This window comes from Vulpes lagopus, chromosome 21, assembly GCF_018345385.1.
Source record: "Vulpes lagopus strain Blue_001 chromosome 21, ASM1834538v1, whole genome shotgun sequence".
NCBI lineage: Eukaryota > Metazoa > Chordata > Mammalia > Carnivora > Canidae > Vulpes > Vulpes lagopus.
Genome location: NC_054844.1, coordinates 24,319,389 through 24,343,882, shown reverse-complemented (window position 1 = coordinate 24,343,882; position 24,494 = coordinate 24,319,389). Strand labels below are relative to the sequence as shown.

General features: G+C 44.0%; 1 protein-coding gene and 1 long non-coding RNA gene across 4 annotated transcripts in view; one reads left to right on the top strand and one right to left on the bottom strand.

The window, feature by feature from the left end:
• Positions 1–15,656: 15,656 nt before the first annotated feature.
• SSPN (sarcospan) overlaps positions 15,657–24,494 on the bottom strand; it is a 37,748-nt gene continuing 28,910 nt past the window's right edge. Inside the window, exon 3 of the mRNA XM_041736158.1 lies at positions 15,657–19,920. Coding sequence (XP_041592092.1) covers positions 19,555–19,920 — 366 coding nt within the window. The 3' untranslated portion in view covers positions 15,657–19,554. The remainder of the gene's footprint in view (positions 19,921–24,494) is intronic.
• LOC121479980 overlaps positions 23,545–24,494 on the top strand; it is a 29,414-nt gene continuing 28,464 nt past the window's right edge. For all 3 annotated transcript variants that reach the window (XR_005984867.1, XR_005984869.1, XR_005984868.1), the window contains exon 1: positions 23,545–23,878. This is a non-coding gene — a long non-coding RNA (uncharacterized LOC121479980). The remainder of the gene's footprint in view (positions 23,879–24,494) is intronic.

The following is a 24,494-nucleotide window of genomic DNA, read 5'->3' as shown; positions in this document are numbered from 1 at the left end:
TGCTTACCAAAATTTATTTTTATTTATTTATTTATTTATTTATTTATTTATTTATTTATTTATTCATTTATTTATTTATTTAGCTTACCAAAATTTAATATGCTCACATTGAGGCACGTAGGGTGGCTGAGTCGGTTAAATGTCCTACTATTGTTTTTGGCTCTGGTCATGATCTCACAGTCCTGGGATGGCGCCTGGCTTTGGGCTCTGAGCTCAGCAGGGAGTCTGCCGGAGAGTCTCTCCCTCTGCCCCTCCCCCTACGTGCTCTTTCTCTCATGCTCTCTCATCCTCTCTCTCTCTAAAACACATAAATCTTTTTTAAAAGATATGCTTATGTTAAGTAGAACTAGGCTCAAGTGGTAGCCAATCTGCTAAGATCCTGTTCTCATACTACAGCACTATTACTGTAATGGAGCAGAATATAAGTGTTATTAGCCTTGAAAATGTGAAAGTAAAGGCACGGTTGGTAGAAACTGGGATTCAGGAAACAGAGATGTGGTATTAAGGAAACAGTCTGAGTGACTATCTCCTCACTTGCTTGGTTAGCATGTTAGCTTTCCACTACTATATTACTCCAGAGTTGCAACTGAAAACTATACCCACTTATCATCTTACACTTTCTGTAGGTCAGAAGTCTTGGTGTGGGTTAGCTGGATTCTCTGCTCAGACTCTCAACAGGGTGATACCGAGGACTCAATCTGTGATCTGTTGTTAAACTGGGCTCCTCTGCCCCCTCACAGCTATTTTTATTTCCTTTAAGATGTCGGTGAGTATTAATTCAGATGAGCTTTGTGTTAATTTCTACGGCTACGGTAACAAATTATCAGAAGCCAAGTGGCTTACAACAGAGATTTAATGTCTCACAGTTCTGGAGTCTGGAAGTCTGAAACCTCTTTCGCCACACCAAAACCAAGGTGTCAGCAGGACCACGTTCCTCCAGAAGCTCTAGGGAAGAACCTATCCTTGCCTCTCCCAGCTCTACTGGCTGTTGGCATTCCTTGGCTGGTAGCCCCACCATTCCAGTCTCTGGTCACACTGCTTTCTCCTCTTCTATGTGGAAATATCCCTCTGCCTCTCTCTTATAAGAATATATGGGATTACATTAGGGTCTGCCCAGATAATCCAAGATAATCTTCTTATCTCAAATGCTTAATTTAATCACAGTCTGCGAAATCCTTTTTTTCCCTTTTTTTCTTTTTTGCCGTATAAACTAACATTCACAGGATCCAGGGATTAGAACACAAATATCTTTGGGGGTCAGTATTCCATCTCCCATACTTTCATTCTTTCGATTTTTAATCATTGAGCTAACCTTCCAGTGTCGATCAAAAGAAGGAGCTATCTCTGAGGTAAAAATAAAATGTTTGAATCTAATTTATTTAGGGCTTAAGCCAACTACTTAACTCTGAAAAATGTGGGCTTAATTAGAGTAGCTTCTCCTCCTATAGTATGTATACTCTCCCTATCTTATTTAGCATTCAACCTTTGGTGTTTTGCTCTTTCAAAATATTTTATCTTCTTTTATGACTTAAAGTTGACAGGGAATAAATATGATGAACCAAATAAAAGCATATCTACAAGTAACTTGTGTTTTCATTTATTCTTTGTTAATAACTACTCTGCTCAAATCCATTAGTTCTCTTCAGACTTTAACTGTGCTTAAAGAGAGAGAGAGAGAGGCACTGGGTGGCTCAGTAGTTTAGCGTCTGCCTTTGGCTCAGGTCATGATCCTGGGTCTTGGGATCGAGTCCCACATCGGGATCCCTACAGGGAGCCTGCTTCTTCCTCTGCCTGTGTTTCTGCCTCTCTATGTCTCTCATGAATAAATAAATAAAATCTTTAAAAAAGAAAAAAGAAAAAAAAAGATATTTGTTTGACCTTTGTACATATTTTGTGGGTATGCAGTCTCTGTTTACTCATAGTCTGAAGAATGCCTCTAATCACTAGGTGTTTAAAACTCCATCCTTTCACAAAAATAATATTATGTAATTATAGCCACGTTAGACATAATCACAGAATTATGAATAAAAATTATGTCCCCTCTCTCTCATATTTTTCTTTTCCTTTCTTAAAATTCTTGAAAGAAAAGGAAGGAAGAAAGAGAGAAAGTAAGCCAAATAGAAAAGGAATATTTGAAGGAGCTTCATAGGTCAACACCCCCAAAACATTTATTTGTCCAAGCTCTTTCATTGACTGGATCTTCCAGGGTAGTGTCAATGTCCTGGAACAAAGAGAGACCATTGTGGTTAAACAAGTGGCTAAAACTGAAGGTTCTCGTCTGGATCTCGGAGGGAGACCTGGTACTCTTTGCAAATATGGATAAACCACGCCACTTGTAAATTACTGGTTATGGTTTCTTAAACCAAGTGGTGCCTTGTCTTAATGGACATGTAAGTTCTGGGGACTCAGCGAGAATGATATCGTGTTCTCTTTCTGTTGTGTCTCTGTTCTAATTCAAAATATCTCAAGAGTCAGTTGACTTTGAAAGATTCATGTCCAGCATGACTTGTGTGTGGATAATGTTGTTCCATTTCAGGGATTAATTTTATAAAAGGACTTTGAGAAAACACTTGTCTCCTTATTTTCCAACCTGGCCTTCCCATTTGCATTGCTGAGAAATTGTTCATCCTTCTAAATATCAAATCTGAAGTGACATCCAATTATAAAAACATAAAATATTTTCATAACCTAAACTCAATTCCTACCCTAACTACTTGTCTTCCCTGGGTATCTGTGTATCTGTCACATATGGGAATGGGAAACGGGATAAACATCATGTCACTCCACTGCTTACACTCTGGTGGCTCCCAGACTTTCTCTCTGTGGCCCACGAGCCCCTCTGTGATCCGACCCTAGCTTATCTCCTCTTCCTTATCTGGTTACAGCCTATCCCTCCAGTACTGGGATCAAGCTTCCTCCGTCTTCTTTTTGTTCTCCTGATGGCCTAACTTTATCCCTAGGCATCAATCCTTGCTCTTGCTTCTACCTGGGATCCTTTCTCCCCAGGTCACTGCATGGCTTCCTCCTTTTTGAGGTCCCAGATCAAATGGCATATCCCAAAAGAGGACTTCCCTTACCATCCCAGTATTACTCTGCCCTTTTACGGTCTCCCATAAGACTATTCTTCATAATACTCACTGCTATCTAAAGTCTTCTATTTATTTGCTTATATTTTCTTGTCTGTTTCTCCCACATGAATATAAGCTTTAATGATCTCTATACATATCGCTCCTAGAGTGAGGGCTATTACAGCGTAGGTATTCAATAAACTTGCCTTAGAGTATTGAATCTTTGACATTTCCTTCCCCTTTGTCTTGTTTTTTATTTTGTGATCATGAGGTACAGGTGTTCTGGAAGAGCTTAGACATTCAAAGATCTGTGGCTCCCGTTATAATTAAAGGTACCTTAGGGGATGCCTGGTGGCTCAGTGGTTAAGTGTCTTCAGCCCAGGGCATGATCCTGGAGTCCCGGGATTGAGTCCCACATCAGGCTCCCTACAGGGAGCCTGCTTGTCTCTGCCTATGTCTCTGCCTCTCTCTCTCTCTCTCTCTCTCTCTCTCTCTCTCTGTCTGTCTCTCATGAATAATTAAGTACAATCTTTTAAAAAATAAATAAATAAAGGTACCTTAGGATAGAAGATGGAGGAAGGGCTTAGACTGCCAGGATCTGGAACACTTGGGGATTTGGAGGTGAATGTCAATACCTGTGCCACTCCCCACCATATTCCCATCCGCCCACGTGGATCTCAGCTGGCCTAGCACAGCCAAGAAACATCTATTTGGTCACCTCTTCCCCCCAAAGACGCTCGCAATATGGAGTACATAAGTAATTTAATAATCCTGGTGCTCCTGGCCATTTCCAATAGATGTGCTTGGGGACAGTGTGGAGAAGCAGGCTGGAAAGATGGACATGCTTGGACAGCCATGTAACACAACCCCCGCCCTGTTCCCCACCCTGGAAGGGGCTGCTTTGCTGAGTCACTCTTGTAAGGCCAGGCAGCAGAGACAAGGACAGCCTCCTTTCTGGAGCTGTGTTTTCCTTGCCTCAGAGCAGGAGAGCTGAAATGGAAAGTTCTAGCTAAATAGGACTGGAAGGTGGGGAGCAGGGACAGTGGTGGTCCTGGCTTTCTGCCCTTGGCTAAATTACTTTTATTATTGCTCAATTTGAGTAAGGTTAAAAGCAGACAGATTGTCTTTTTTACTCTTTTTTCTCCTTCCAGTAGGTATCCAAAAGTCTAAAAATTGATATAATTTAAAGTTAATGAAAAGAAAGTTCAGCAGCTGCATCGGATTTCATGCCATTCTTTCTCTCTCTTCACTCTGGCCTCCCCCAGCGCCTGCAGCCTTGTGTTGTGTGGCCAAGGGCACCGCCCAGAGCAGAGGAGCCTGTTCCCGGGGCCATGGCAGGCGTCCCCCTGGCTCACTTCACAATCACTATTCACTGCGCAAAAGACAAGCAGGAGTCCAATCCTTTACTCAAGTTGAGTAGGTGATAAATATTTCTAATCATTCTGGCAGCATGATCAATGATAGTGCTCAGTCCTGTCTTACCTACTGACTCTAAAGTCCCATGTTTTGAGCTTTAAGTTGCAGATTTGATTCCTCCCTCAAATGCAGTGGGGAGGGGTCAGCCCTGATGACTTTGCGAGGAGTTTGCACAGCTTACCGGATTCTCCAGTCATCCTGTGTGTTGCATGTTGGTGTTAGTGGTTGTACAGAAGATATAGGTTAAAAAATCAGAAGCAGTGGAAGGCTTTCCTGCAGCATGATTCTGCTAGCACTGTCAGGGACTCCCAGTTTCTTCCCAGATCAATACGGTCTTCAGAATATATCGGTGTCAGGCCAATTAATTGTCATTGGAAATTTTCATCAGATTCCTCCCCTACTTTTTCCTTGTGTGCTGGTCATTATGCCATACTTCCTGAGTGGTCCACTGCAACCCTCTGAAAGGCAAAAGGATTGACACGACACTGGAAAAGTTGTGATCTGATGAAGAAGAGAAATGTCTTATTATCACACACTGAACCTTTTCTTGCAGCTGGAAGCGCTGGCTCCAAAATCCTGCTACTCTTTCGAGTATGTATGTACTAGTACGTAGCTCCCCAGAAGACGAGTCCAGCTTTGAAAAAGACATCACCAAAGGCACAGGAGAGTGACGGGGTAGGATTCTCCAATGCTTACCAGCATTCAGAACAGAGTCTATAAGTAAACCCACATTCGAAGAAGTAGGGTTTGGTCGGACTTTCGTTCCCTGCTGCAAATCTGCTGCTATAATGAGAACACTTGGAGCATACTAATTACAGAGAGGCTGGTTATGTCAACCAGAGACCAGACTTTAAAAGTCTTAAGTCTACCGAAGAGCTCTTTAAGAAAGCACATTCTGGAAGGTGCTCTCTATTTTGAATGTATGCATTAAAGGTTTAGGAAACGTATACATTAGGTATAGGAAGAAGGATTTTCCACTGTCAAGTCAAGCCACGATGTGTTATTTTCCTAGGTAGATGGTCATAATAAAGCAATTCCCCTCCTCTTGCATCTTTGGCCCAAATTTTCAGATGGGCTGAGAAACAGGGTTGAAATAGGTAATGATAATGATAAGCATAGATTATGCCCTTAGAATGCTCTAAGCACTCTTTCCAGCACCTTATAAATATGAAGTCATATAATTGTCACAACAACCGTGTGAGGTAGGTGCTCTTATAACTCTCATTTCATGAATGAAGGAACTTATGTATAGAGTGATTAAGGAATTTGTCCAAGAGTCTATAGCTAGTAAATGGTAGCAAAACCTAGACTTGGGCCTCAGGCCATCTGACCATTTCTAGAGTCTGTTTTTAACCAAGGTAGACAGGAAGCTCCTTCAGAGGATCCCAGTCATCCATGTCATATAATCCCCACGATATGCAGGCTCTCAAAGAAAGAGGCTGCTTCGGCCATGCCCTCAATGTCTCTACTCACACTTACAGCTACTCTTCTTCAAACTCTTAGATCACCATGAATCACCCTTCTCATCCCACTGTTTCCATTCCTCCAGGGTCATTGAGGTTAAGAGAAAATGAGTAAGTTTTATTTTTTTTCTTTTCTATTATTCAAAAAAAGGGGAGAAGGAATGTTCCAGAATACACTGACAATAGGAATGTAAAGTTTTCACCCTGTCCCAGACCTTGCTTAGCCTCCAAAAGAATACTCAGCAGGGGTTTTCAATTTGTTGAAATAAGAACATGTGTTGGGGATCCCTGGGTGGCGCAGCGGTTTGGTGCCTGCCTTTGGCCCAGGGTGCGATCCTGGAGACCCGGGATCGAGTCCCACGTCAGGCTCCCCGTGCATGGAGCCTGCTTCTCCCTCTGCCTCTCTCTCTCTCTGTGTGCGACTATCATAAATTAAAAAAAAAATTTTTTTTAATTAAAAAAAAAAAGATTTAAAAGAACATGTGTAATTGCAGATCCCAATTAAACAGTAAAATATTTTAATTCATATGGCAAAGAATAAGGAAAAACATTGGAAAGGAAAACTTGTGCCAGTTTTGAGCCAAATGTTTACATTAAAAAGGAAAAAGAGAGACAAATTGAGTCACATGACCTTGAGTGAGTCACTTACCCTCATCTAGGCTTCAGTTTGCTCTTCTATAAAATGAGTAAGTTGGGCCAGAAGGATTCCTTTCAGTTCTAATACAATGATTTTAAGATAAGAAATAAGTATTAAGGGAAAGATTTGGGAGCTAACAAAGAGATTTGTAAAGCCTTTTCCCCCTGTTTATATTGTCCTTATTACAATAAAACAAGTATAATAAATAACTCTTGATTATAAATAACCAGATTCAAAATTTAAAACTTAAGACCAGAAAAAGATTTCTCCCTTTTGCTTTCTGTCAAGGGCCATGACTGCATTTTGAGAGAAATGTGCAGATGTTTAGTGTGGATGGGAGTATAATCCAGGGGTGGGAGAGAAATATTATCGCTAAAATACATTTACAAATCTGATAATTTTATTTAAAAAAAAAAAAAACATCTAAAGCCTAATTCCTCTTACAAAAGAACTCAGGAGGCTTCAGTAAATCCTGGGCTTCCATAGGACTCTGGTGCCTGTCTTGGAGTCACCCTGACCTTCCAACTCTTCATCCAGAATGGCTTTCGTGTTATAGGAGGAAAGAATACAAAAGGCTGCAGGCTGTTGTCCAGGGGCTCTTAAGCTGATGTCGTGGTGTTTCTTCCTCAGCATGAAAGAAAAGCAGAGGAAGAGAATAATGTTGGGCCACAAGGGGAGGTGGTTTGGGGTCAAGTGTGGTGTGGGCCATGTCTCTTTTTTGACATCAGAGTCCAACTACTGTCAAAGCAATGGGTGTGGCTTGGAGTGTCTGCTTGTGGTCAGATGAGATCCTATTACATTTCTCCTTAAGGCAAGAAAGTCACCTCTCCCCCAACAGGGATAGTTTGCTCATGTCTGTATTTAATTTCTATTTTTAATTCACAAGCATGCTGTGAATCCAAATCTCGTCTATCTTAGCTCTTCAGAGTACCCAAGATGTCAATTTATAGAACTCTGCATTTAGGTTTGGACAGAGGAGGCTTGCATTTCGAGCGCACTTCTGGGAGCAGCCCAAGGGGCCGCTGGGGCAGGCAACGTGGCCTGCTGAGAACAGCCGTGGAAGTCTTCTGCAGGTCTTCTCTCATGGATTCCAGTACCGATCTTGACTCTCTGGACATGGATCCATTAAATCCAAGGATCTCAATTTGCTCTGAACCATTTTATTTTCACACAGAGGTCCCTACCAGGGCTTTACCAAAATCCTACCCCTACACAGAGCCTGAGTTACTGGTGCTGGGCAGGGATTCAGTTGGTGGACAGTATGAAAAAATGACTCTGCCAACTAGGTTTGAAGTCATGTGTCTGTGCACAAATAATTCATAAACCTGTCAGTGTCTCCAAAGCAGAAATGGTGGATTTGCCCTTCCCAGTGTGCCTTGCCCACTACTCAAAGTTCTTTGTTATTTTTTTTACTCCCTTAAAGGCTACATGAGGTATTTATTATAACCTGTAATCACCTGTACTTATGGGAAGAAGTCCAGAGGATGTCACTGGGGCCTACAAATCTTACTCTGGCCCTAGCATGTCACTCCCTCCCCCAGGTCAGTGAGCCTCAGGGCTCCTGGAAGCCAGGGCTTTGAAGCCTTGCTCCAGTTTGCCCACTGAGTAGAGCTCATGGCTGGGGAATAAATACAAGAAAACTGTCTACATTGTACTCCTCTTGTCTACAAGCGGCAAAGGGATTACTGTTTTGTACTCCAGAATATGAAGACTATTAATTTGTGTGTTTCTTCAAAATGCTTTGCTCTAGAAATTTTAGAGGCTGCCAGTCTTTTTCCTGGTTTCCTAATGTGCCCCTGAATTTCAATTTATCAACAGTTTATACTCAACATCAAACATTTGCATAGCATTAATCATAAGCCTGATTCTAAATCTATTACAGATAATCATCCATCCATTCATTCATTCTTCACACATACCCTATGATTATCCCTCAAAGAAACTGAGGCAGGGAGGTACAGAGGGAGTGGGTGGTTTTCTCAAGACCAAATACACCCCTGAAATTCAAGGACAGTTCCAAAACCATACTCTTGATGGCCATAATATATGGACTCTTGAACATATATCGACATTGAACTCAAAGGGTCCTTAAAATATCATTCTGAGGTCTCCCCAGCTCAGTTAAAGAAGAACATGGTTTTGCATCTTATTTTCATGTATGTGCTTAAAATAGGTAGTCTATAATGAACGAATCTTTAAATTTAAATTTTATTTTTATTGCTAACTTGAAGTGATAATTTATTGATCTTTCACTTCTACTTTCAATGGCTGGCCCCTTAAGTTCCCTATTTTTTATTCTGTCTCCAAAATTCTTAATCCAGAGTATTTTTAGACACAGAAGAGGCTGAGGGACGTGTAAGAAAGGACAGCAACACAATTAGAAGTCTGTTGGCTTGATGGGGCACCTGGGTGGCTCAGTGGTTGAACGTCTGCCTTTGGCTCAGGTGATCTTGGGGTCCTGGGATCAAGTCCTGCATTGGGCTTGATCTGGATCTCCTGGATCTCCTCCCCTCAAGAAGCCTGCCTCTCCCTCCGCCTAAGTCTCTGCCTCTTTCTGTGTCTCTCAAGAATAAATAAATAAGTAAAATTTTAAATTAAAAAAAAAAAAGAAAAGTCTGTTGGTTTGGTAAATTCCCATGAATTCCAGTTGAGAGAATTATTTTTTCTTCTAGCTTTTAGGTAATGTTTGAAAGAAACCATTCTAGGAAAAGAGTTGTGTACTATTTTATTAATAACCCTTAGATAAGATTATCTCATATTCTACTGAGATAGGGATTCTACGAGTTGCACTGGTAATCTCTTCCACACTTTACACATTTGTGGTTAGGAATTTCTTCCTCATGTCTATTCTAAATTCTTCTTACATAGCAAGTTAGAATTTTAAAAACTTTATTAATATTATTTATTATTACTTTTTTTTTGAGAGAGAGAGAGAGAGTCTAAGCAGACTCTATACCCAGCATGGAGCCCAACACAGCTTGACCTCACCACCTGGAGATCATGACCTGAGCCAAAATCAAGAGTCGAAGTACTTAACCAACTGAGCCACCCAAGCGCTCCAGCAAGTTAGCGTTTAAAAGAAAAATGGATTTGTAATGACACTTCCACGAGCTATGTTATGCACTCACCACCTTCCAAGTTATTCCTTTGGTATAAAGAGTTCCCACTCATTTTTGAATGCAGATTGTATTCAAATAAAACAGGAAGGATCCAATTTTTTTCACTTGCTGTCGATTTGAACTCTACCTTGTTTCCTGGAAATAGGAAACCAAAGGTTTATTCTTATTCTTATTTCAAAGCTGGTATGGTTTCCAAATTATGTGCCTTAAAATTTTGCCCTGTAATGTAGGCAAGTGGCTTCTGCAAGAAGCTTGAGCTTCACAGATCCTTGTGAAAATCATTCTTGGAAAGCCAGAAGGGAAGCTCCCTTGTACTCTGAGCTTTTTCGAACTCAGTGAGCTGAACAGGATGAGACGGGAGCCACACGTGCCACAAAGCTCAGCACAGCAACTCCCGTGCTTGGCTTGGCTGCCACTGTCCTGAGATCCATGCATGGAACTTGGTGGATTGGTGGGTGGATACTGAGGTGTTAAGGCAAGTGGCAGGGGGGCAGCCATAGCCAGGGAAGACAGCCCCTCACCTTTTCTCTCCATGCTCCTTAGGTATGCTTCACAAGGCAGTTGGAGATGGCTGCACTTCCCCAAGCTCAGGGACCCTCTCTGAAAGCTTTGCTGAAGACACACATGTCACTGAGCAGGGAAAGAAATGTGTCTCCACCTGAAACTAATCACGTAGCTGGTCCCCGATGAGAAAACGTCTGCTGCAGAAAGAAAGAAGTAAGAGTCTTTAGGGATCCTTGAAAGACTATGAGATCCATGGGGAAGAGAGCAGGCTGGAGAAGGCTGGCCCCCATCTCTCTTCAGCTCCTCTCCCCAGGGCTGCTCTGGCAGCAGAACCAGATGGAAATGTCACCTAACGCAGAGTGTTTTATTCATCCCGGTCTACACCCCTGCCTTATACAGTGAAGACTCCTTGGCAACATCATACAGACAGAGGTTCTTTTCATTTTTAATTGAATCCTTAGAGGTATATTTTTTTTTCTAGAGGTGCCAGCTTAAAGTAATTACTAGAATTCCCAACTGGGCTGATCAGAGATTCATAGGAAATACGGAGGAAGAGAAGACCTTATCCAATGGGTTTCTATCATTATGCTTAAAAGGCTCTCGCAGTCCAGGGCAGTGATCACAGCTCTGGGCATTGTGGACTATAAACAGGGGCTTTCAGAATAAATCCCTGCCCTGTGAGGTAAGAGAAACTGATTTCCCTGCCCCGGGGATCTCTCCTCTGATGACCAGACCCCTTCCATTTTCATCAGGCGTTTATCAAAATCAGATTAGTAAAAGCATCATCAGATCAGAATTGTTTATGCCTGTCTCAATCTCAAATTACAAATGACTCTCATATGCTGCTCGAGCAAAGTACTGTGACCTGTAGATCAACCAGGCTTTGTATTTCCTGCACCTTGTCCCGAACTTATGATTCCCCGAAGACAACAGTCATTAAGTCTCGTTGTTGATTATTGATCTAAGATAGGTGAGGCTTGCTCCACGGGGGCTGTGGAGATGTGGGTAAGAGATTCTATCTTTGTGATAAGTCATAAGTCACTAATGGGTTATTTTGAGCTCTCCCAAGTGGAAGACAATGGAGCATTTAGTAGGTTGTGCAGTTACGTAAGACATCTCTTTCCAAACAAAGAGGAGGCAGGATACCCAGCCAAAGGATTGAGCTCAGGAGGCTGTGTGGTCTGGTGGTTCCAGGGAGAGATGTGGGGCCAGGGCTTCCTGGGTTCAGCTACCAGCCGAGACTCTGACTCAGGGGGAGCAGAGCCAAGTCTCTTGGCTTGAGGCAGATAGACTATAAAACCCAGGAGAGAGAAAACCGCAGGTTTGTGCTCAAGGACTCTGGGGGAAAAGCACATTTTGGAAATTAAAAAAAAAAAATCACCCTGTTAAGTTACAATCTGGGACTTTTTCAACAAGAAATGAGCATTTTCCTTGCTTATTGCCTGACACGTCCTCTTCTGGGCAGCAACGTGAAGCCAAGCCAGTCTCTGAGGGTGTTCTGTGTGGGATGAATAGAGAAGCCCGGGGGTCGGAGCAAAGTTAGTCAACCTTGGTGAGTTGTCACAAGTAATGCTCACGGAGCCGGGCACTAGGGGCCAAGAGGTTCTGCGTGAATTCTCCACCCCACCCCCCTGCTTTTGTTTTTTTTTACTCATTCTGGTTCCCACAGTAAAATACCCTCTGAAATCATGGGAGGAAAAACCCTTTCCCTTAGACTTCTAGATGCTTCCCTTCAACCAGTTGGAGCAGAGATTTGCTCAGCTGTAACCAGCAGCAGACCCACACAGCTTCCCAAGCCGCAGCCAGAGCTGGGGCTACTGGGTAACGTTCTCCAAGTCTCACTGGCTCTGTGACGATGACTCTTCTGGTCAGACAGAGTAGGTGGCTGCCTACATGACTGAGTCTGAGGTTCTATTGGGCAAGTTCCTCCCTCCCTCCACCCCATCTCCACATCATGCCTCATTTTTCTGGACCCAAAAAGCTTTCTGAGCTTCAGGAAATCCTACTAAAATGAAAAGAATATTTATAGGGATCTCTGTATTTAAGGTTTTAACCCCCGGTGTTTCAGTTAACAATACTTGAGTTGATTGTCAGAGAAATGGGAGTGGGGCAGATTTTGCTGTGGGATGAGGTGGGGAAGGGGCAGCAGTGTCTTCTCTGGAAGGGTGAAAGAGCCCAGGAGATGAGAGACATAGAAATCCCAGGAGTGGAGGTGGCCTTCCTGGTCCCTTCCTCCAGAACTATCCAAAGCAATTTTGAAATCTAGTGATGGGTGGGTGTGAGGGTCACACTAGGTCCCCAAATATGTTAATGATGTCATTCCTCCCCGAATTTGCCTCAGTTCCTATTTCCAGCCATTGGTTGGAGAGTTATGTTCAGTGTCCCTGGTCCTAAGCTTCTGTATATTAAAATAAAGTAAGCTCTTTTTTCAGTCATATAGTTGTTTCTGTTGCAATCTAGGAAAAAAATTAATGAAAGCTTAAAAATCTACTCTTGCCCAAAAAGGTACCAGAGGGTCGTTTATTCTGTAAGAGCGCATTAATTCTATCCTGAGTGAAAAAGAATTAAAAATAATCATTGAGGAGCATCTGGATAACTCAGTCCATTAAACAGCTGACTCTTGATTTTGGCTCAGATCATGATTTCAGGGTCATGGGATCGAGTTCTGCATTGGGCTCCACACTCAGCAGGGAGTCTGCCTAGATTCTCTCCCTCTCCCTCTGAGCTTTGGCTCTCTCCTCACTCTCTCTCTCTCTGTGTCTCTAAAATAAATAAGTAAATAAATAAATCTTTTTAAAAATCCACTGAAGCTAGTGACAACCTTCATCACATAATTTTCAGACTCTATTCCTTCTATCTCTGATAATGCACTGTGGCCAGCACACCACTTTCAGGCCTTCCCTGGGTCACCAATAGTCCATAAAACACATGCCTAGGAAGATATAGGGAGAGTATTGGGAATGGATTGCGTGAAATGACAGTCATCTTCTCTGGTCAGAAGTGCCACAGCCCCCTGTGGTTCTTGAGAGTCATCCTCTTGCCCTCCCTAGTCATACCTGGTCAGGCAATGGCAACACACGTGTGGGCTTCTGTGAAAAGGGGGCTGGATAGAAAGAATAAGCAGAGCACCCCACCCAGAGAGAGGCGTGGTCCTAAATCTCCAGGTTCAGACCCTAGAAATGGCCATGGACAACTCATTGTTCAACTCTCTCATTGAGCATTAACCACACCTCCTCCACAATTCCCGGCAGCAGCAGGTAGGGCCAGACCCCACCTCAGAAGCCTCCACCTCCTTCTCCAGCAGGCTTTCATGTAGAAGGGGCAGGTCCAACACAGGTGTCACAAATGAATTTCAGGCCTCTGCATCCCCCCCCCCCCGCCCCGGCCCAAATCAGAGAGCCTTGTTAAATGTTAACACTTCATATGTCAGTTGAAATCTGTGTATTTGGATTATGTCCCTAGTACCTGCTTTTTCCCAAGAATAACAGATGAGCATATGTCCCATATCCCTTTGATTAAAGGATCTTTCTGATGACCTTCCCAAACAAAGAACAACAAGAAGGACTTCCTCTGAGGACCTCTAAGATCTCTTTGGAAGGGATCAAGAAACATAGATAAATATTTGTTGAAAAGAAGGGAAAGAATGAGTTGTCTTCAGGCTGGCATTCCCATACATTAGTTTCATTTTTATTTGCTGACAATCTTAATTTTAAAAGTAAAATAGCCAATATTAGTCCTGTACTTCATAAAATCTAACTTATAAAAGATGAATCTGTCAAATGAAAAAATATAACAATTTATTATGAATTATAAAGATAGACTCTACCAAGGGAAAAAGTAGATTTCTGTCTGTGTAATTTCAGTAACTTGCCACAAACTTAAAGATTCATATGAGTGTTCTCATATCCAATCTGGAGAATGAAGCTCTAGATGGTATTTGCTGACCATGCTCAAAAATAGACCTTTTTTATGATTCTTAAATGAGAATCAGTGACCCACAGAGTTGAGCATACCAAAGGTGGTTGATGGTTGGTTTTTCAATAAATGAGGGGTTGTACATCACAACCCAAAATACAAGAGGCTGATAATGTACCAAAGCTCAATAAAGCTTCATTTTAAAAGCTTCATTTTAAGCACGCTCCTATCAAAGTAAATTCGAAGTGACATGAAAGTCAGGAGAAATGCCTCAGCTTCTACTCCTTCCTGCGAGAAGAAATGAGAAAAGATGGCCACATTTGGGAAACATCCAGCAGTGTAAACCAACAAATAGGGATCCAACCAGCACATAATCCCATGCGCTATCATCAGTAAGAGTTGGCGCTATCTTATTTTAAAAGCAGAATTTCTGTTGGAGGCCCCTTTGCTAATGTTCTTGGTTTATAAAAAGGGAGTTACAGAAGGGGATAGCAAAGCAGAGCTATGTTTCTAGTTGGATGTGGGGATAGGAGAAGCGTCACAGGCTGTGCAGAACCCAGCTAAGGATGGAAGAAACCAAATGTTTTGCAAGGTCTCTCTGAGAAAGTCTCTTTGTTTAGTGCTATTTCATTTAACCTTCCCCATGGTACTGTGAGGCAGTTATGTTTTTCTCCTCCCTACAAATGAGGAAGCTAAACATTAAATGGTTGGTCTAAAGTCAAGTAGCCAGAAAGCAGCCATCAGATTTCCACCCCTAAGACCTGCAACCCTAACACTGAGGATAGGAAATCCACCACAGGGGCACCCGGGTGGCTCAGCAGGTGAGTGTCTGCCTTTAGCTCAGGTCGTGATCCCGGGGTTCTGGAATCAAATTCTGCATCAGGCTCCCCACAGGGAGCCTGCTTCTCCCTTTGCCTGTGTGTCTGCCTCTCTCTGTGTGTCTCTCATGAATAAATAAATAAAACCTTAAAAAAAAAAAAAAAAGAAATCCACCTCTGAGAGAGTATCTTAAGTCATTATTCTTTTCTTTTCTTTTCTTATTCTAAAAGCTTTCCTAACTTAAATAAACAGAAAGAACCACTGCATTTTATAGTATAATCAACTATTTAAATTGCCTCAGAGTTCATAAGAAGGAGTCCTTGCATTCAGATTTGAAATGGAATTAGGCCGTCTGTTTTTCTGTATAATTAAATGTAGGATATGATTGAACATGTGGCACTCAAACATGTATTCCATTCTCTAGGCCAAGCTTTACTTGACGTTAATAGATATGAATTAAGAATCAGCATTCTGAGTACGTTCTGCAAGATTTTTTTCAGCTCCGGCTCTCTTTGCCTGAGGAGCATGTATAACCTTGACTTGCACGGTGGGTGCGGTGTACCAAAATAGAGACAGTCACTGGAACAAAGGAGTCAAGATGAATATTAGTTCTCATCTATTCCGAAACTGGAATTTTGAAATAAACACTAATCGGAGAGATTTTATGTAGACAAGTTCACGTGTAACGCACTTTAAAGCACATCCAAACGCGGTGTTTTCAGAGATTATGAAAAATTTTATTAACAAAGACAATCTGCATAGGTGCATCCCCTTGAAAAACACCACCTCAAACATGTAGAGAGCACTTTGTTTTCGAGTCACTGTTTCATCAATGCCAGAAAAATGAAACCGCAACAACCAAAATGCAGACCAATATTTTTGAGGGGTCTAATCCCTGGAGATCATGAAGTACTAGAAAATCGGCAGAAAAGAATCAAGGCATCCATTTCACAGGCTGACACACTGAGATTTCATCCGAACCAATGCTTCCCACTGGAGTCAAGATATTTGGCCAGCAGCAGCCCTCTTGAGCCCTGTCCTGGCTGCTCAGTGTACATCTAGAAGCATGACAGAGCTCTTGGAGCATAGTAAACACGGACAGCCAGCGTGACTTATGGAAACCAGTGGCCCCCTAGCAACAGTGTAGAGGCATTCACTAGGCCCCAGAAGGTGGGCTTCGTGACAGGGCAGGACTGGTTTTTCAGGGCAACTTCCAAGTTTGTTCTTGATGGAATAACTGCCCCATCATTGTGCTCCAGAACCTTCCTTGGATACCCTGTACCCTTCCCTTTCCTGAAGATCTATAAACATATTTCAGATACAGTGCATGCAAGGGGGGGCGGGGGTACGAGAGTGCTTAGAGACGCTGATGTCCTGGCCGTGGACAGAAAACACACACACAACAGGTCCTCGCTGTCAGGACACACTGCTAGTGCAGCTCCAAGCCCCTCCGAAGAGATCGGACAGACGTTCAATTCGAAGAGGGGGAGAAAGTCGGGCCTCTTACTTGACTACAGTTTCTAGGGCCTGGTGTAGCTATATTTTTAGGCCCGGCTCCAAGGAGCTGCCTCCACAAATTTGGACCGAGCGAGGGAGGCACAGATGGTGGTCACGTGAGAGCACAGACCGATCGAGTGGGCTCGGTTACAAAGTCTGTACATTCAGGCTGCTGTATTCCTCCTATTTCAAGTACTGCCAAGTCCCGGCAGTTTCCCCTCTTTCCAAAGTCTTGATTCATTTAATTCTCCTGAAGGAGGTGGAAGAGGAGGAGGATTGCGCAAATCTTACTGTTTTATGGTTTAGAAGAGACAGTCACCATCTTGGCTCCTTGTCAGATTTTAACTGTAACATTTTGCTAAGTGTAAAGCTGTGTATCTGTTCCTTTTCTGTTGCCGTTATTGTAACTTCAATATTTGCAAAACACAACCTCAAAATACTTTAAATCCAGCGCAAAGCAGTTTGTTATTCATGCAACACAATTCTTACACGTATCAATACTCAGTGAGTTCACAGCACGGGAATCTTTTCTTGGTGTCTTTCCTCATTTATTTATTTGTTCCTTCTTTCACTTACAATTATTTGTCCCCCTCTGGGGATTTAAGAATGCTTTAATTATACAAAAGCAAAATCCCTGCTATATCTATATCTATATTTATATCGCCTGATTATTATCAAACTTAGGTCCATCCTGCCTGGCTGCAACATTTAGAAAAAGAAAGCACATAAGCTAAAGTTTCTCTACCATTTGAAATACCCTGTGAATTGTTTGTAAAGCATGAAGCACCTTGGTGATGTGTAGAATTTTAATTTTCTAATATAAAACCTGGAGTGTAGTGTTTGCTATAAAAAGTTGTCAAAGGAATGCAGGGTGTGCTTCCAGGGGTGCCTGATTCGTAGCAATTAACATTAAATCATGAGTTTCTCACTCTTTATAGAACAGCTACAATATTTCAGATTCTCGGTTATTTTCTTCTTTATGTAGGAAACGGTCCAAAGCAAAATGGCTTCAAGTTATTGGTGTTTTTTGGTTTTTTAACAGCACACAGTATTTTTCGGGTCGTCATCAGGATGCTTGGTGTTCTCTCACTGTAGTTTCTGTGTGTGATCAAACCTCTGCCCCAGAGTCTTACCCATAAGCCCTCCAATGTGAAATCTTGGCCTGAGCTCGTGTGTAGGAAGGCCATTTTTTAAAGTGAGTCAATACATAAAAAGGTTTTCACATCTGTTAATCAGGTGTTTTATCTGGAGGACACAAAAGCTATTTACAGTCCTCCAACTGACTTAATGTTTTTCTTTTTACTTGGCTATTTATACGGTGTAGAGATTGACACTATTGTCGCAATCAGTGGGATTGTTCAACTATCTTTTAAGGCAGACAAGAAGACACTTTTCTTTCAGGGTTGAATTTCATGACTCGCAGAGTATATCAATAGGCAATGTGGAGAGGCAAATTCATCTCAATTATTATCTTGAATCTCTGATTTCACTAAAGCATGCTAATAGAGAAAGACCTTGATAACATTTATGCTGCATGAATTTGCATTCTGGGCTCCTTCTTTAAAACATGGATATTGTTCGGAACTTGATAATAAGACAGAAAAGACTCCCACCACAGGGTACCTGTGCTTTTTGTAAGTCGTGGTAACTTAAAACAAAACAAAATAAAAACTGCCTTCCAAGTCAGCGGGCAGATGCTCAAATCAGGACTTCAAAACAGGAGTTGAAGTCTCTAGGTTGACTGTGCATGCAAGTCAATAATAGGATTAGACGTCACATACACTTTTATGAATGGAACATCGGCATTCCCAATCTTCCTCAAAAGTACTTAGCTGCCAAGAGAGATACTTTACAACGTATCACAAATGTGCTATTTGTATAAACATGGCCCATTACAAATGCTCTTGTTTTTGTTTAAATGAGTATTTTTAACCTGAGCTATTAATAAAAAAAATTTTCTCTTCTCTCTTGTGAAGCTCGGCTTTCCGAAGAAAGAATCTTTAAGCCTCCTCTCTTGTGAGAGTAATTTCTCTGATGGTGCTACGTAAGTACAGCCAGGGCTCATTAAGTAGGCTTCGGAGCATAATTATAATTAACAATTAGGTAGAAATTAGTTTTAATGATTTGTTTTAGATGATAGAATAGAAGCATAATGTAATTATTTTTGAGCCTTCTACATCATTAAGAATACAACTACCACCAACTTTCAATTATTGAGAAGCGGACAATCATCCAAAGCATTTAGTAAGTGATCTACTTAGGGAGCCAAACTAAGGGAGCTGAAGAGAAATTTGTCTCCACCCCAGCCCAGGTGTTTATAATTATTTAGCCTTTGAGAAGCCTCTTCCTTTTCTACTCTGTTCCTTTTGAGCTGTTTCATGCCTTGAAGACACCTCTACCAGGGAAAATAGAGAGAGTCAACCTGGCTGGCTGTTCAGCTCTTCCCCACCCCTCCCCCCACCCCTTCCTCCAAGGCTTAGTGAAAATAATAGGGGGAGGTGGAAAGTTCTGGAAAAGACTGTGAAATTTAGCAAATGGGCCTGAAATGCCCATTCACAGCATAAACTCAACTAACGGGAAAGATTATACAAACAATGACTAAAATGAGGACACATTTTCCCTGCTGTCTGAAAGTTTGCTTTATGCCACTTTGCTTTAGAAAATATCTACATTCATACATGCTTTCACTAATCGAAAGAAATCTGAAGAGGTTTTTTTTTTCTTCTACAAAACAGCTTTATAGCATTTCAGTTTACGAAAGTTTTCATGGGAATGCCCTCCTTTCAGATAAATGGGGGAAATCTGTATTAGGAATAAACTCCAGACTGCAAAGATAGACGTATGCCATCCTTTCCCTGTTCTGTGCTCTTCTAATGAACCAAAGTCAATTTGGATCATATTCTCCCTGTAAAAATTTTTAAAAATACTATAGAAATCTGAAGAAATGCTTTTATTTCCTGAAAAAATACAAAAATATTCATTGAGAACAGGGATGATTAGCTATTGTCAGGTTTTTTTTTTTTCTTCCTTCCTTCCCTTTCTTTCTCTTTTCTTTTCTCCTTTTTGACCTCAGCTACTCAGTGTGCTATTTCCTCTCCCACCTTAGAGCAAGAATGTTAGACCTTTTGCTGTTGGCCTTCGGAAGCTGTTAGGGAGCACATTCTGACACCCACGTAAAAGACCTGGTACCTGTGTTTCCACATCACAAAGCACGCCAACAAACACACAAGGCCGCAGACCAAGTTAAGAATCATCTGGATGAGCAAGAAGAGTTTGAAAGTGCCAGTGATGCTGGTACAATCTGTCACATCTCTGTACACAAAGGTCCTGCTGAGTGGCTCCATGGAGGGCAGCTTGCAGTGGCAGGCATCGAGGGCCGTTCCGCAGGTGAGCTGTGTGAGCTGTGAGTAGTGATGGGCAGCAAAGGCCACAGCCAGCACGCAGACCGTCAGGCCCACGGCACTCAGCAGGAAGTACAACAGCTGCAAGAAAGCAGAAGAAAAACCTTTCCGGTTACAGGACCATTGGATGACTCTTGACAAAGCTAATTAACAAAAGCCATTCTTTCTCTTCCCTCTCGGGTAGTTCTCTGATGCAGGGGCTGTTGTCTCCTCAGGAACGGAGTACCCAAGGCACAGGAATGGCTGCAGGTTGATTTGTTAGTGAGCAATCCTTAAGCCCTGATCATATTTTTTGTTTGCCTTACAGATGTTGGGCACTTTTCCCACATTGAGCCAACAACATTAGCTTGACTGTGGGATGTTTGCAGTTGTAGTTTAGATGAATCCCAAACTCAAGAGCCATCCCTGAAAGGCATGCTGTGATTGTTTTTGACCTCAAAAACTGCTCATCTGAAGACTGCAAAAGACTAGGAAGCAAAGAATACACTTCTGCAATGTAAACACTGTGTTGGCCAGAATTGGTAGCGATTGATCAACTAGCAATATGGGTTAATAAAAACGACAGTGTTCAATACAGTGAGTGCCACCCGGTGTCTAGGAATGCCGGGATCCCCAGTAAGAGATTGCTGGAAAAACAAAATTATGGTTCCAGAAGGTAGATGACTTGATGTCAGCTTCATCACCTACAAGTCTCAACCAAAGTCCACCTATAATCACGTAGTTTCTGAGCATAAAAATAAACTCGAAATGGCCCTCTGGCTGCCAAGAGGTTCTGAATACTGTTGGCCTATGTGACAGCCTTTTAGCCATAAAAGTCTGATTCAAGTTCTAACTCTGCTGATAAAGAACCATGGAATCCCTGAGCAAGACCTGAGCTTGAAATGTGTTGATCAAAACTTGTGAGCGCTTGTTGACACTGTCACAACATAAACCACTTTATAGAACAAGATGTTCCTGGGACTCCACTCACCTCCTAGAAATGGTGCTCTTCATGGTCTGACTTGCCGAGAGTCTAGATAAGGAACAGAGTCCCCAGCTGTTGAGACTTAGTGTACTGAATCCAGTTCTTAGTGTGAGATTTGCATACCACAGTCAAAAGTTGCTCGTTGAGCAGTTCTGGTGAATGTGAACTCCTCAAAGTAAGAGTAGTTCTACTCACGTCCAGGTTAAGATTAAAGTAGTTCTGAAAAGATTATGCACTCCCTCCACTTTTGACGATCTATAATTTAAAATAAAATCACATATCTACGATTATAGAACATGGGTACGAAAGTCCTCCAAATGAGTGATTCTCCACATGGTGACAATTTCAAGTGCCTTCAGGTCTGAAATAGAGAATACTTTTTAAAAAAGTATTCTTTTCTCTCTTGAGCATGGTATGTGTGTGCATGTGTGCTGGTGCCCTAATCTCGTTTGCTTGAAAGCCTGACTGAGGGCACAGAAAGAGAGTGGCACTGGCTAAACCATCGTGTCTTAGCTCAGCTGCACAGCCCAGGAGTGCCTGGGTACTTTGGATCTTCTCATCAAAGATACCGTAAACACACAAACTATTCTTCCTTTTCAAATCACTTGAAGAATTGTCAGTCGGAACCCACACTTCATCTGTGCAACAGTTTATTGGAACGTCTTCTATCTCAGGAACCTAAAGAGAAGAACTTCTATTCAACACGTTTAGTCTCCCTGGAGGACAGGAAGCAGATTAATACAAACAGGCAGGGGCAGCCTGGGTGGCCCAGCGGTTTAGCACCGCCTTCAGCCCAGGCTGTGATCCTGGAGACCCAGGATCGAGTCCCATGTCAGGCTCCCTGCGTGGAACCTGCTTCTCCTTCTGCCTGTGTCTCTGCCTCTCTCTTTCTCTATGTCTCTCATGAATAAATAAATAAAATCTTTTATTTTTTTAAAGGGCACAATTAAAAAATGTAAAAGGAAAATAGTCAATGTATGATATTAAATATACCCCTTCTCTACATTTTCAGTGGCTACATTTTCTGCAAACATTATAGTGCTCAGGCTAAAAAGTGTGAGTTTATTCTTGTGGGACCATTGGGGCAGAATATCTGAAATATTCTGAGTTATTCCGAAATCTCCAGACCTGACCATTGACTTCAAACTCCTAATACCAAGAGCCAGATTGAACAGTGCCGCTGGTGTTGGGAAGGTGTGTGTACCTGGACCACGTTTCCAGTGCAGGCAGCATGGAACTGGGAACTACTTGCTTTAGGAATGTGGGTACATAGATGCCTTTACCAGCAGGGAAGGCCCAAATTAAACGGATAATTTCCCACCCGAGTCATCTGCTTAGTAAAATGGCCCCAACTGGAATTTCGTCTACACATTTTATTGCCATCAACGGATGGAACTGAGGAGGTCTTATAATACCCCTGCTACCTCCAACACACATGCACATCCTTAGCAGATTTCTATAACGTTCATTGGAACAGTATCTTGAAGCAATGACAATGATCCCTCATTCTCAATCTGTAAATAATTCGAATGGTTGCAAAAATAATATTCTCTCATAATCACAAAAAATCCATTGGCTGAAATGAGAATTTTGCCTGTTTTTTAAAAGATCACCTTTAGGCTTAGAATATGAAAAGATTTGCCCAAGGCATTTAACCAGTGTCCACCACAGCAGAAACTGGGGAGGCCGACTGCCCCCACTGGAATCCTGATTCTCCCCTTCTTAGCTAAGGGCCCAGGGCAAACTAATCAAGCCCACGTGTATGATTATCATGGAATGATGATTATAATAGAGCCTACCGTCGTCGTATTATTTTAAGGATCAAAAGAGTTGATATCTGTAGAGTTGTGTCTAGAGCACAGCAGCACTACCTAAGTACTCGCGAAGTCAATAAACAAATTACTAGAGATGGAAAGAGCTGCCAGTTCGCAAGACTCAGGACATCACCTCGACCGCTTTGTCTCGCTCTTTGTCACGTGGCAATAACAGCGCATAGTTGGCTTGTAGAAAGGATGTAAACATTTACACAAGCACAGGGATTGCTCAATTTTAATTGAGCATCTTAAACGTGCTAGAAGCCAGCGAGAACACAAACAAAAGCCCTGCCCCTGAGTCCCGCTGAATGTGAATACACTCTCCTGGGGGCACCTCTTTCTACATCGCCCCCCTGTGCAACCGCCGGGCCCAGGGAACAGGACGGAGCCACAGGATCAAATTTCTTGTCCGCGTTGAGACCTGCTTGACCCCCCCCCCCCCCCCCCCCAGCCTTGGGCTCCCTCCGCAAGCGCTGTAGCAGTTTTCCTTCCCCGGCTTTTAATTCATCTGACAGCAACAAGCTTCTGGGTTAGAATCTGCAATTTAAAATCAAGGGGCTTGTGTTACCTACGCGGCACGAGGAAACTATCACCGAAAGTGTTTACGATGACCTTGGGAACGCGAGCAAATATATCTTGATAAAAGCGGGGGTCGGGACGCATTTGTCTGGCCCGCGCGTCTGGCGCTGGGTGGGAGGGGGGCGGGGGGCAGGGGGGGCGCCCGGCGGGTGGGGGGGGCGAGCAGGGGGGGCGAGCAGAGGGGGGCGCCCGGAGGGGGTGGGGGGGGGGTGCGGGCAGGGGGGGCGCTCGGCGGGGGGGGGGCGTTCGAGGGGGGGCGTTCGGGGGGGGGGGGCAGGGAGGACCGGCGGGGGGCGCCCAGCGGGGGGTGGCGCTCGGGTGGGGGGGCAAGGGGGACAGGCAGGGGGGCGCACGGAGGGGCGGGGGAGGGAGAGGGGGGCGCCTGGAGGGGGCAGGGGGGCAAGCAGGGGGGCAGGCACGGGGGGGCGCCCGGGCCCGGCGTTTATGTAACAGCGGCTCCCGCCCCGGCTCCCACCCCGGCTCCCGCTCCCGCCCCGGCTCCCGCCCCGGCGTCCGCGGCCTTGGAGGAGCGGCCCGGCCCCGCGCGAGGAGGCCGCGGCGGCAGCAGCCCGGGGGCGCCCCGCGTGTGGGCGCGAGGCCCCTGCGCCTGAGATGCCCCCGCGGGGCGTGTGCCCGGCTGTTTCCGAGCACGTGAGCCGGACACGTTTCTGACAGCGTCAAGGTGAGCCCCGAGAGGACAGGGCACGCGGAGAGGCAGGAGGCCCCGCCCCCGGCCAAGGGCCGGCCAAGGCCACCGGCTGCAGCCCGGGGAGAGAGGAGGAAGGGGGGGCGCCGCGGGCCACGGGGCTGCGGGGGCTGAGCCGGAAAGCCGAGTCCCGCGCTGTGGTCTCTCGGAGGAAGCGAGCGAGTGCGCGCCTGTGTGTGCGCGTGTGTGTGCGCGTGTGTGTGTGTGTGCGCGTGTGTGTGTGTGCGCGTGTGCGCGCCTGTGTGTGCGCGTGTGTGTGCGCGTGTGTGTGCGCGTGTGTGTGTGCGCGTGTGTGCGCGTGTGTGTGCGCGTGTGTGTGCGCGTGTGTGTGTGCGCGCCTGTGTGTGCGCGTGTGTGCGCGTGTGCGCGCGTGTGTGCGCGTGTGTGTGTGTGTGTGCGCCTGTGTGTGCGCGTGTGTGTGTGCGCGTGTGTGTGTGTGTGCGCCTGTGTGTGCCTGTGTGTGCGCCTGTGTGTGCGCCTATGTGTGCGCCTGTGCGCGTGCGCGCCCTCTCGGGTGCAGAGAGCCGCGCTGAGCTCCCCTGACCGCCCCGGCCGTCTGGGTCTTGACCAGGAGGGGAAAGATCCCCGGCAA